General features: G+C 28.9%; 1 protein-coding gene across 1 annotated transcript; it reads right to left on the bottom strand.

The window, feature by feature from the left end:
• Positions 1-1,942: 1,942 nt before the first annotated feature.
• On the bottom strand, positions 1,943-10,208 carry LOC145972429 (uncharacterized). The gene is made up of 10 exons (XM_083101016.1): positions 10,007-10,208; positions 8,304-8,477; positions 7,931-8,186; positions 4,188-4,292; positions 3,914-4,098; positions 3,538-3,759; positions 2,998-3,063; positions 2,551-2,695; positions 2,295-2,472; positions 1,943-2,195 (listed from the first exon to the last, which is right to left on the bottom strand). The coding sequence occupies exons 1-10, from the start codon at positions 10,091-10,093 to the stop codon at positions 2,066-2,068; spliced, it is 1,548 nt and encodes a 515-aa protein (XP_082957142.1). The 5' UTR covers positions 10,094-10,208; the 3' UTR covers positions 1,943-2,065.
• Positions 10,209-13,083: the final 2,875 nt, after the last annotated feature.

Raw genomic sequence — 13,083 nt, 5'->3', positions numbered from 1 at the left:
ATACAGGGTAGGCCATTTTAATCTACGCACTGAAATATCTCAAAATCCATAAGTTTAAGACAAAAATGTTTCAGACAAAAGTTATATGGTTTCGAGGGGGACATAAGATGGTGCCATTAGTTTGACCTTGAAGAGTCACCTCCAACTTTTTAAATGGGACACTCTATATGCTTTTGCATATTCTTGTAGCTCATCTCGAGAGCTTTCCAAAACACTATAATTAAGTTAGTTTTCATTAAGTACTTTTCGAGTTATGAGGCTTGAAATCATTTCTTAATTTTACATAAACCATAAAATATCTAGTAAAATATTCATTTTTCGATTATCTTACCTTAATACTTTTATGTACAAAATAATGAGAGGAATCAATTGGTGTAAAAAAAAACGTAGTTGTTTTTAAGAAAAAATATGTAATTTACAATTAACAATTCCATATTTTTTCTTAAAAACAGCTATATTTTTTCTTTACACCAATTGATTCTCATTATTTTATACATAAAAGTATTAATGTAAGATAATCGAAAAATGAATATTTTACTAGATATTTTATGGTTTATGTAAAATTAAGAAATGATTTCAAGCCTCATAACTCGAAAAGTACTTAATGAAAACTAACTTAATTATAGTGTTTTGGAAAGCTCTCGAGATGAGCTACAAGAATATGCAAAAGCATATAGGGTGTCCCATTTAAAAAGTTGGAGGTGACCTTCAGGTGACTCTTCAAGGTCAAACTAATGGCATCTTATGTCCCCCTCGAAACCATACAACTTTTGTCTAAAACATTTTTGTCTTAAACTTATGGATTTTGAGATATTTCAGTGCGTAGATTAAAATGGCCTACCCTGTATATTAAGATAATGTTGGATGAAGTAAGTTATATATGTTTTTCTCATTTTAATAGATCTTGCAAAAAATGAAATATAAATTCTATAGCTTCTTCTAAGCATAGTTTCATAAAAGAAACAGTAATATAAATATTAAACTAGATCTAAAATTTCGTAACTGCTTTTTTGAAACCATAGTTTTAAAATAGTTTTAAAATAATGAAGAGATCATTATAAACTGCAAATTGTATTTGCTTAAAATATTTGTTACAAATGTTGCTATATAGTATGAACATGGCAAAAGCATTTAACATTGTGCTGTTTCTGTAAATAATCTTGTAAAATAGTCGGTTTTTTTTATCCTATAAAATGGATATTATGATACAGTGCCAATGTGTCAATCACAACAAATCAGATTCCGCCCTTTTATGCCGTTGTGTGTCTTTCATACCGATTTGAGATTCGATGATGAAATGTATGAATGTGTCGTCGCGTTTAATGTAATATAATCTGTTAACATTTTTGCGCTGAAGAAGCATCAAATATGATTCGAAACGTTCGCCTTTTAGTTATTGTGATTAGAGTTTTGTAATAAACTTATAATAAAAAAGAAGAAAATGTTGTTTCTTCTCTGCGCTCCAACTAACGCGCTGTGGCTCTTATGTGTCAATTTTGATTTAATTTTTAAAAATTAAATATATCATATATTAAAAATTAAAAACTAAATATCACGTATTCATTGTTATTAACAGTTATCATCAGAAGCATTGATGCAAAATATTTTTTTAAATATCTTTATAAGGTAAATATCTTTATAAATATCTTTATAAAGTATCTTACGAATTGGATATCTTGCTAATTATTAATTGAAAAAAATAACTGTTCGATACTTATTTATTTCCGCTAATAAAAAAGCTCTCTTTCTCGTAAAGTAAAAAGAAAGAAAGAATAACAAAGAACGAAATATCGATCGATCTTATCGATGTATCTTTTGGTCATGAAAGTCGATTACATTTTAGTAAAGATTGATCATCTGATCTAGAACATAAATATTAATATTATATATAGTTAATCACTTGATTTGCAAATGTACAATTATACAATTTGTCGATTATTATTATTTACTTCTACTTTCTTTATTTTTATATATAATTTTCATATTTTATTAATCTGTCTTAATATATAATACATTTGTATAATTTAAAGTAATAATGACTCAATAAAAATCGCGAAATGAGTAATTATATTTTTGGATCTATTTCATCTGTAATTCTGATAGAATACGGAACGTCATGTATCGTTGTGTTACTACGAAAACGACCACGTCGTTTAATAACATCTTCAACTAAATTTTGCTTGTATGACATCCATCTAAAATGAAAACCGGAGTAGTAGCAATAATTTTTGTCTGAATCGTGATTGATAATTTAAAAAAATACAAATATTATTATTTGATACAATTTAACGTACTTTCGATTAAGGAGAAACTCGTTGAATAATTGCTTCTTAGTTGGATACTTTGAGTCCATGAACAATTTTACGCGTTCCCAGATATTAGCACGATTGTGCTCGAGCAACCAATATCGGGGAATAAGAAAACATCGTACCGGTGTAATCGCTACGATTCTTCGATGAAGCATTTTCTCTCCTAATTTTATAAAGTTTGGTTTGTTGAATCGCAATACGCATTGGTGGAGAAAAGAATGTTATATCATTTATCTCTCACCTAAACCGAAACATGCACCTCGAGAGAAAGTGCATACTTGCATAAATATAGTACGAACGTCGTTCGGATAACGTAACTGAGACGTAACAGATGGTTCTCGCATCAACATTGCCGCGACATCAGTAATTTCGTGCCACCCTTTAACCTTGATTTTTCAGTATCTATTAACACACACGAACTTCTCAACCGTCCTAAATTATAATAGTGATTCGGATAGAATTTATCTGGATGTAATTATTTTACTTCAATAAATTTGATTGAATTCTAAACTTCAGTCAATTATTATCTCACTATATTACTTGGCTAGCTATTTTAATTTAATAAATTATAATTTCGTTGTACTATAATATAATTCGACATAATGTGATTCTATCTAGGTAGGAAGACATATATTATGTTATATTGTAAATAGTAAGATATATATTATGTTATGTTGTAAATACTTACGACGTCCAAAAGCGTAGTGGTAACTATACTTAATCGATCAACATCTGTATCCGTGTTGGCAAGTCTCTGTAATAATGAAAAAATGAATTGAACATATTGTATGAATTTTTAATTGATAACGATTAAAAATAACCAAATTTCTAATAATGTCTTTCTAATAATGACTAAAATAACTAATTGCTATACGATCATTGGTTAATACAGACTTTCTCTACACATTATTCTAGTTATACACAACACTAGAAACAAAACTTTTGTAAAATACTCTTGTACCTTTACACAATAAATGCAAGCTAATTTATTGTATAAAAAATACGGTATATCTAAAAAAATGTTAATATAAACCAAGTAATTATTTCTAAGCTTATGTATGAGAGGAAGACTTAATTATTTAAAATGCTTTCTTCACATTAAAGATCAACACAATGCAATGTGTGCAAGTGCATGTATTGGTTGAAAAAAATACAAGTGCAAGTGAAAAAAAGTTCAAATGTAATGATTAGTCTACAGGAAATTAGCATATTTTTATAACATTCGTACTTGATTAAATTTGTAATTTAATTCACGCAGCTTGTCAGATTTTTTTGACACTTCTTTTAGTTGTTCTTGCGGACCTGAAGAAATTTCGGGATCATATAATTCGTATTGTGTTCCGTGATAAGAAGGACGTTCGCGAACAAGCATATGTTCGATAAGACGGCACTCGCCACTTAAAACAAAATGCACGTAATTCACCATGCCTGTTCCATCGCCTAACAGGACCTTCCAAATTAATCGACATTCTTATTATTATCCCTTTTTTTATATGTTTTATATGTTTTAGATTTATATTATATAATCAAGATCTTAAAGAATGCGGGAAAATAATCGAGAGATCTCTCACGTAAAATTATTATTACACCGTCAGATTATTTACCTCATTAGGCTTAAAATCTTTCAGCTTGCTTAGAATGCAACACTCTCGTACCGTTTCTTCGTCCCATGCTTTGAAATAATTGAAATGAACTAATGCGTCCCGCAAAACGTCCCATTTTTCTGTCAAGGTATCGCGTAAGATGTTGTTGAAATCGTCTCGTCTAATTAGAAGCAAATCGACTGATGCTAAATGATATTTGTAAGAAAACAATATGAATTTCAATCTAAAGAATATATGTATCATCAAATCTATGATTTTATTCACTTCTACTAACTGTTGCTAATCACAGTTGATGTTCTCGGTATTGAATGAAATAGTGCAACTTCACCAAACATATCACCTGATTGCATAATACCCATGTCTATAATTTTCTCGTCACCTAACGAAACATATTATATTGTACAACTTTTTCTATTTAATATTATATTACACAACATTAAAAAAAATATATAGATAATAAATGGTCCGTATGATAAAATCAAATCAACAAATATTAATAGGCTTAATGGACCACGCAATAGGTCTAGAATATGCGAAATACAGATTACTGTAGAAACATATGCTGAAACATGTATAATCAATTTATTAAATGTGACAAACGCTGCGTTTCGATCCACATCGGATCATTTTCAATGTCGTATAATGAAATAATAACCGTCGACATGGAATACAAGTCAAAAAATGAAAACATAGTAATGATGTATACATAAGTTTCGGAAGCGCAAAAACGCGGGAATTGCGCTGTTTACAAAGTCAAGAGAGTCGAAGCAAATACGCAACAAACCCGATAATACGAAATGGCAATTGAATAAAAGCGCAAACACAAATTTCATGATCAGAATCGCAAATAAAAAATCGCAAAGAAAAAACATTAATTAATAAATCCGCAACGCAGCCAAGGAAATGAGCCGCCCATCTCAAAAGCAAAAGAACGGGGTAATATTCCATCCACCTTTCCTATCCGGTCGAGAGAAAAAAACGTAATCCAATGGTCCGTAAATAAAAAAGTTAATAATCTTAATGGTCCAATCCTTATAAATGGTGGAAAATTGTGAAAAAGCTTAAGAGGTGATAGCCTGTAAAAGAAAGCAAGCAGAGCAACACACTCCAAGGATACAACACGGAGTCAAAAATCAAAGGAAATAAATGGTTAAATTATAAAAAATTCTTGAAATGAGAATGGAAAGAAATACGTACGAATTAATGAAAATGGACGCGGTCTAAAATTCTCTAAAAGTATCTCACAACGGTGCGTAAATGCCACGCATATTCTCGCGGTATGTCGAAATACGTAGGACTGAGACGTGTGGCCGTACATTACCGAAAGCGTGAAGCGCCAGAAGAGGGGATAGAGCGGACGTCACAAACAGAAAGAGACAGAGACAATAAACCGGGATCTATGATTTAACTAAGAGAAACTATGTATAATTGGCTGATATAATTTATCCAAAAAATCTGTATCACTCTGAATATTAATGCTGTGAATTTGTTTAGAAATATGTAACATTTCGGCAATTAATCTCTTTCTATAGTTGGGCTCCTCATCCAGAATGGAAACATTATTCCAGTCAAATTCATGGCCTTCTAATCTATGAAGGGACACGACCGAAAGCGGAGCAGTAGTTTTATTAATGTCAGCCCGATGTTCTTTGATCCTCGTTACTAATTTTCTTTTAGTTTGTCCCACATACGACGCCTCGCAATTTAAACAGTTGATTTTATAGATTACATTTGAGTGATGAGTTTTCGGCAACGGATCTTTATATAATCTAATAAGAGAATTCAGTTTATTACTAACAGTGAAAGCCAATCTTTTATTAGTATAATTTTTAATATTAGAAACAAATTCTTTCGGAAAATTAGTACAAAAAGGAATGGTAAAGAAAGAAGTAGGAGAGGGGGAGGGTTGGGAGGGCACACAAGCATTATTATTAGTTTTTGACACCAGAAACTTTAATCTTTGAGAAATGGTATAAAAAATGAATTTAATAGGATAGCCATTGGTTAATAAAGTTGAAACAATAAAAGAGAGATTCTCATTATGAAACCGAGGGTGTGAGAGTTTGAAAACTCTATCAGTAAGGCCGATAACGACTCCCTTTTTATGTGATAGAGGATGATGTGAGAAAAACGATAAGAATCTACCTGAAAAAGTCGGCTTCCTATACCAATTAAATTCAATGTAATTATTATTAATTATGATGGTTGCATCTAGGAAATTTATACTGTTGTTATTAGAGTATTCAATAGTGAAGCGTAATCTACTATGAAACGAGTTAAAAACATTCAAAATGAGAGGGATGTGTTGCCTAGGAGCAGCAAGAACAATATCATCTACATAACGAACATAAAAGGGGAGGGAAAAAGGGAGAGAAGAAATTGCTCTATCCTCTAAATCGGACATAATAATGTTCGCTAAGATCGGGGAGAGCGGAGACCCCATCGGAGTGCCAAAAATCTGTCTATAAAAAATGTTGTCAAATTGGAAGAAAGTAGAATCCATAATAAATTTTAAAGAAATCAGAAATTCATTATACGGGATACTAGTCCTATTTTTTATTAAATGCCAACGTTTAGCTATCCCTCCAATGACTAGATCTAAAGGGACATTAGTGAAGAGACTCACTACGTCTAACGAGATTAAATCGTAATAATCCTCCAAATACATATTATTGAGTTTCTTAATTAAGGAAAAACTGTTATCAATATGACTACTAGGATAAGGTAAATTTTTATATAAAATATCATGGAGGAATGCCGCAAGAGAATAAAGAGGACTATTGACAGAAGAGATAATGATACGTAATGGACAGTCTTTTTTATGAATTTTTGGCAGTCCGTAGGCGCGTGGTAAAATTCCATCAGTATTCAATAAAGATCTATAGGTACCGTTCGAGATATAATCATTCCTTCGCCAACGTTGTAACAGCTCTTTTAATTGCGTAGTAATTTTCTTTGTTGGATCGCAGTTCACAGTGATATAAGTTTCGCGATCTGACAAGAGACCATGCATCTTGTCCTGATAATCGGATCTATCCAGAGAGACCGTGACGTTACCTTTATCAGCCTTTGTGATAATAATGTCAGGATGATCGTGCAAGAATTTTTTCGTAATTCTGGTCAAGGAAGACAGACGAGAGTCAATGTCAGATGAAGGCGGAGGGAGCGATAAACATTTATTGAGAGTCTGGATAGAAAGGCATCTGATATTATTGGTATCAGGATCTGCCCTAAAAATATTACTTTCCACGCACTTGATGAAATCAAAAATGAAACGTTGTGAATTATGGTGGGAACGTAGGCATTAATTAATGTTTTTTCTTTGCGATTTTTTATTTGCGATTCTGATCATGAAATTTGTGTTTGCGCTTTTATTCAATTGCCATTTCGTATTATCGGGTTTGTTGCGTATTTGCTTCGACTCTCTTGACTTTGTAAACAGCGCAATTCTCGCGTTTTTGCGCTTCCGAAACTTATGTATACATCATTATTATGTTTTCATTTTTTGACTTGTATTCCATGTCGACGGTTATTATTTCATTATACGACATTGAAAATGATCCGATGTGGATCGAAACGCAGCGTTTGTCACATTTAATAAATTGATTATACATATTTCAGCATATGTTTCTACAGTAATCTGTATTTCGCATATTCTAGACCTATTGCGTGGTCCATTAAGACTATTAATATTTGTTGATACAACATTAACCTTAATATATAATTATAATGTATGATTCTTTCTTTGATATATAGACAGAATGATTTCTCTCACGATAATAAATTTTAAAAAATTGTTAATCATGACATGGTGTTAAATTGATAAGAAAGAATTAATTTTCACAATATAATGTTATTAAATACAAATTATATTATCGAGAATCTTAATAGAAATATATCTCGCACATGACTCAGTAAACGTTCTAACTAAAACTGCAATATAAACATTAAATCATTTCGTTAGATATAATTAATTTTACTGTTCAAAAATATATTTCGCGCCGTTATTTTCCTCACCTGAAAATTCATCGATCGCAACTCTCGATAGACTGACTTCGCCGTTCGCTATAAAATAAAGGTTTTCCGCTTTGTGACCCTGACGAACAATTACACGACCAGCCGGTAAATACTGATAAATGCATACCGCGGCTAAATTTTCTCTCAAATCCTCCGAATGTTTCGAAAATGCGCGCAACTTTTTAATAAGATCGTATATGTATGCTTTGTCCGTGGAGGATCTTTCAATCGGATTCACTAACAGTATCGATCGATCCTTAAATCAGCGATAAATTATTTATTCGATGCCTGTTACAAAGTTCTGATATTTCTTTTTATTTTGGTTTATTTATTTTTTAATAAGTCTCGTGCACATATATGCTTCATCAAGTACCTCTAATGTGAGTAGCTTCTTTTCTATTCTGTGTCTTTGTTGAGCCATTTTGATATTAATCGCTACATCATCGCTAATTTCTTCGATTATCGGTATCTCTGTTATCCATTCTATATATTCTAAAACACGTCGCACTGCTGACCGAAACAAATAACGACCTTTCAATCTTTCAACCTAAATAAAGATATACAACAATGTTCAGTAAAAATATGAAGTATATATATATATATATATATATATATATATATATATATATATATATACAGGGTGTCCCATTTAACTTGAGACATAGAAGTAACTCGTAAAGTCTAAAAGATACGAAAAAATGTTTCAGACAAAAGTTGTATGGTTTCGAGGGGGACATAAGATGGTGCCATTAGTTTGACCTTGAAGAGTCACCTGAAGATCACGTGAAGGTCACCTTCAACTTTTTAAATGGAACACCCTATATACTTTTGCATATTCTTATAGCTTGCCTCGAGAGCTTTCCAAAACACTATAATTAAACATTTTTTCATTAAGTACTTTTCGAGTTATGAGGCTTGAAATAATTTCTTAATTTTACATAAACCATAAAATATCTAGTAAAATATTCATTTTTCGATTATCTTACCTTAATACTTTTATGTACAAAATAATGAGAGGAATCAATTGGTGTGAAGGAAACACATAATTGTTTCGAAAAAAAAGATGTAATTGTTAATTGCAAATTACATTTTTTTTTCGAAACAGTTATGTGTTTTCTTTACACCAATTGATTCCTCTTATTATTTTGTACATAAAAGTATTAAGATAAGATAATCGAAAAATGAATATTTTACAAGATATTTTTTACGGTTTATGTAAAATTAAGAAATGATTTCAAGCTTGATAACTCGGAAAGTACTTAATGAAAACTAACTTAGTTATAGTGTTTTGGAAAGCTCTCGAGATGAGCTACAAGAATATGCAAAAGGATATAGGGTGTCCCATTTAAAAAGTTGGAGGTGACCTTCACGTGACTCTTCAAGGTCAAACTAATGGCACCATCTTATGTCCCCTTCGAAACCATACAACTTTTGTCTGAAACATTTTTTCGTATCTTTTAGACTTTACGAGTTACTTCGATGTCTCAAGTTAAATGGGATACTCTGTATATACACATATATACTTATGTAAATATAATTATATTATATAGATATTCCCTGTGTGTGTCTATAACTATTATAACTATTATTATTAGTATAACTATTATTAATTACATTTTTTAATCCATTACATAAGTGTAACTACAAATAGTTACATTTTTAGACAAATTTTTTCTGTATTTCATCTAAATTAACATATTTTATCAGAAATATAAAATATTAAAATAGTAACAATCAGTTTAATATATATAATATGAAATATCAAATTATAACCTTAATTCAACTGTAATATTATTTTTTATATTAATAAATATTCTTAACGCAATTATAATTTATTTTATAAATTTTACTTAAAAAATATTATATAAAAGAATAAATTAATATTTTAAATAAGTATGTGTTGTTGCTATATTATATATAATATGTTATTTGTACAATCAAGGAACTTCTTTTGATATACATTATTATAAATTTCTTAAATATTTTTGCAATAAAAAATTTTAAATCTAAGATTTCAAATAATATGTATCTGAATCAAAACTCCATGAAATATTATCAAAATAAAAACTTTCTCACCCTGATAAGTAGCAAAGTCTTTCTTGGCAATAATCTGTATGCGAGTGATTGCCGTAAGGAACTTCTTCTTGCTGTATATAAGGACATTGTGTTAAAAAAAAATATTGATTATTGCTTATAAATGCTGTTAATTTTTTATCTTTACAAATGATCACTGTCTACAAAAGTCACCAATTGACGTCACTCGGGTTCGGGTGATTTATTTAATCGATCATTTACGGCTGCAGTCAAGGAAACGCTTAGGCCTCCGCTACAATGAGTAGTAAGTCATAAACAAATTGACCAACCATAATTGATTATTTTTTAAATAATCGACCATTGATTATTTTTTAAATAATCGACCATGACATTTCAAAGTATCCTCACCGTCTCCTTGACTGTAGCCCATGGTTGGTCAATTTGCTTACGACTTACGATTTACTCACTGTAGCGGAGGCACTGGGATGTTTTAAAATATATAATAAACTAGTGAAGATAATAAAACATATAATAGAATAAAGTATAAATTGTGTCCATATTTACAAAGAAAAGATCGGAAGTATTCGTCTCCGATTTTGATAAACTTTGGATATATTGTAATCTAGATCAAAATTAAGAGATATATCTTTTTTTATACATGCTCAAATGGCCGTTAAGAGGATGAAACATTTTCTCAAAAAAAATTAGTTTTTATATTTTTGAGCGAATATTGTCCAAGCAATAAAAGATATAAAAAAAGTTTCAAATAAAAGTTCTAGATTTTTCTAAGGTTTTTGATGTATTTTATAACAATGCAATAAGAGTTTTCAAAATGTCATTTCTTGAAATTTTCTCCTCCAATTTTTAAAAATTTAAAAATTTCTCTTATAATAAAATTTAAAGCATATTTGCTAAATTCAACCATATTATGATAAAGTTATATTCCGAAAGTGCACTTTTCAGAAATAAGTTAAAAATATATATCGCTATACACTTGCTCTTCATATCCATTTCATAGCATTTATTACTTTAAAAAATTTTTTATAACGAAAAATAATATTGTATTACCTAGTACAACATATATTAAATTCAATAATTTTTAAAATAATTATTATAAATATTTTCCAAATTTTACGAAAAATAGCATATACTTTTATCATGTAATTTATGATAATTTAATATAAAAGACATTTAAATTAAAAAAATATAAGTATGTAAAATAATAATAATAAATAATAATAAAAATTTTAAAGAATTAATATGTACGCATATTGATTTGCATAACAAAATCATAACAGAACAAAATTACATATTAAACTGCTAATTCGATTCGTAACTGTGGATGTTTTTATAGTAAATGCATCAAGGAGTCAATCATTATGGCAATCATTGTATATTTCATTAGAAATATATTGCGGCAGTACAGTAAATATAATTTTAAGAAATATTTTTAGAAAAATATATTGAAATAATGCTAGCAATATAAAAAAAAGTAATATGCACTACGAATACTTTTTGATTCTGTGGCAGTACAATATTGACAATAAAATAATAATATTGATAATAAAATAATGATAGGAATACCAACAATACAAAAGCATTATTAACAACACAAACGCAATACAATGGCAATGTCAGCAATAAAATGTATTGTATTGCCAAAAATAATCACTGTACATTTTTTGAATCGTGATTGATGCCTTGAGTGTTTCATTACACGCAGTATCCATTTATTCATACTTCTGAGTTTTAAATCTTTTAACCTTGGCACTTCGTATACAATAAATAATATGTTTTTATTGATTAAAATTAGTATATATAAGTCAAATAAATTCCTTTGATTAATATTAATTTTAATGGATAAAAAACGTATTATTTATTTCGTATAAAAGTAAATTTTTTATTATCATATTATATAATAATATAATATATTGTTATAATATATAAATATATAATATGAAAATTCTAATATATATGAAATATTCATTAACAATTCATGCTTTGCCAATCAAAAATTGGAGAGAGAAAGATTTCAAAAAATGTGACATTTTCAAAAAATCTGTGTGATTCCACTATTACAAAATATATCAAAAACCATAAAATTTTTATTTGAACCTTTTCTTATTTTTTTACTGTTCCACTTAGAAATATAAAAACTGATTTTTTCAAGGAGATATATCACTTTCTTAATAGCCGTTTGGATATCTATAAAAAACCCATGTCTCTTATTTTTACCTAGGATATATATATATATATATATATATATATATATATATATATATATATATAAAATCATATGTGATATTATATATAATTATATAAGACTATATATAATTTTACTTTTTTTTATATAAATAGACATGGACTTTTTTTTCCCGGGTACTTATATATATTTATATGTGACGCAAGACTTATATATAATTATATATTAAACTAACAGAAATCCATATATAATTATACATAAAATATTGTGAACATTATATATAAGTATGCAAAATGCGCACTTATATATAATTATATGTAACAGTTATTGCACTTATATATAAATATATATAATGTCCTGTACTCTATCAATCATAATTATACATATTTTTGCACAATTATATATAGTTTTGTACAATTATATTCAATTCTGCATGAATATACATGAACAATTTTTTACCGAGATATTTAAGAAAAAAATGAAATTTTAAATATTTATCAATGTTGCATTTGATTTGTACTTTTGTTATGTAATTGTTACCTGTACAAATTTAATTAATATTCAAATTATTTTGAACTTACCTTGACAGGTGGCTTATGTGCAATAAAATGACGTAATATTCAAACGCGGGATAATGAATCTATTAACAGTTGAGGAAATCAATTATTTTAACAATATAATACAAATAATACGTGATACTATTTGCACACTCAATTTTCACAACGAAACAAAACTTACTAATAAAAAAATGACAAATATTAACATGTATTTTGTTTACGATACATGGATCTCATGGAAGACATATCGCTGCGAGTCTCGCGCTTCTTCTTCTTTTTCTGTTTTGGCACTGGGCAATATTATTTTTCGCCCATGCTGCCAGATATCTTCCAAATTTCGCGCTTCGAAATATAAGCTT

The sequence above is a fragment of the Camponotus vicinus genome, unplaced genomic scaffold (assembly GCF_025532165.1).
Source record: "Camponotus vicinus isolate PSW18456_S1 unplaced genomic scaffold, iyCamVici1.0 SCAF_5, whole genome shotgun sequence".
Lineage (NCBI taxonomy): Eukaryota > Metazoa > Arthropoda > Insecta > Hymenoptera > Formicidae > Camponotus > Camponotus vicinus.
This window is presented reverse-complemented; position numbering and strand designations above follow the sequence as displayed.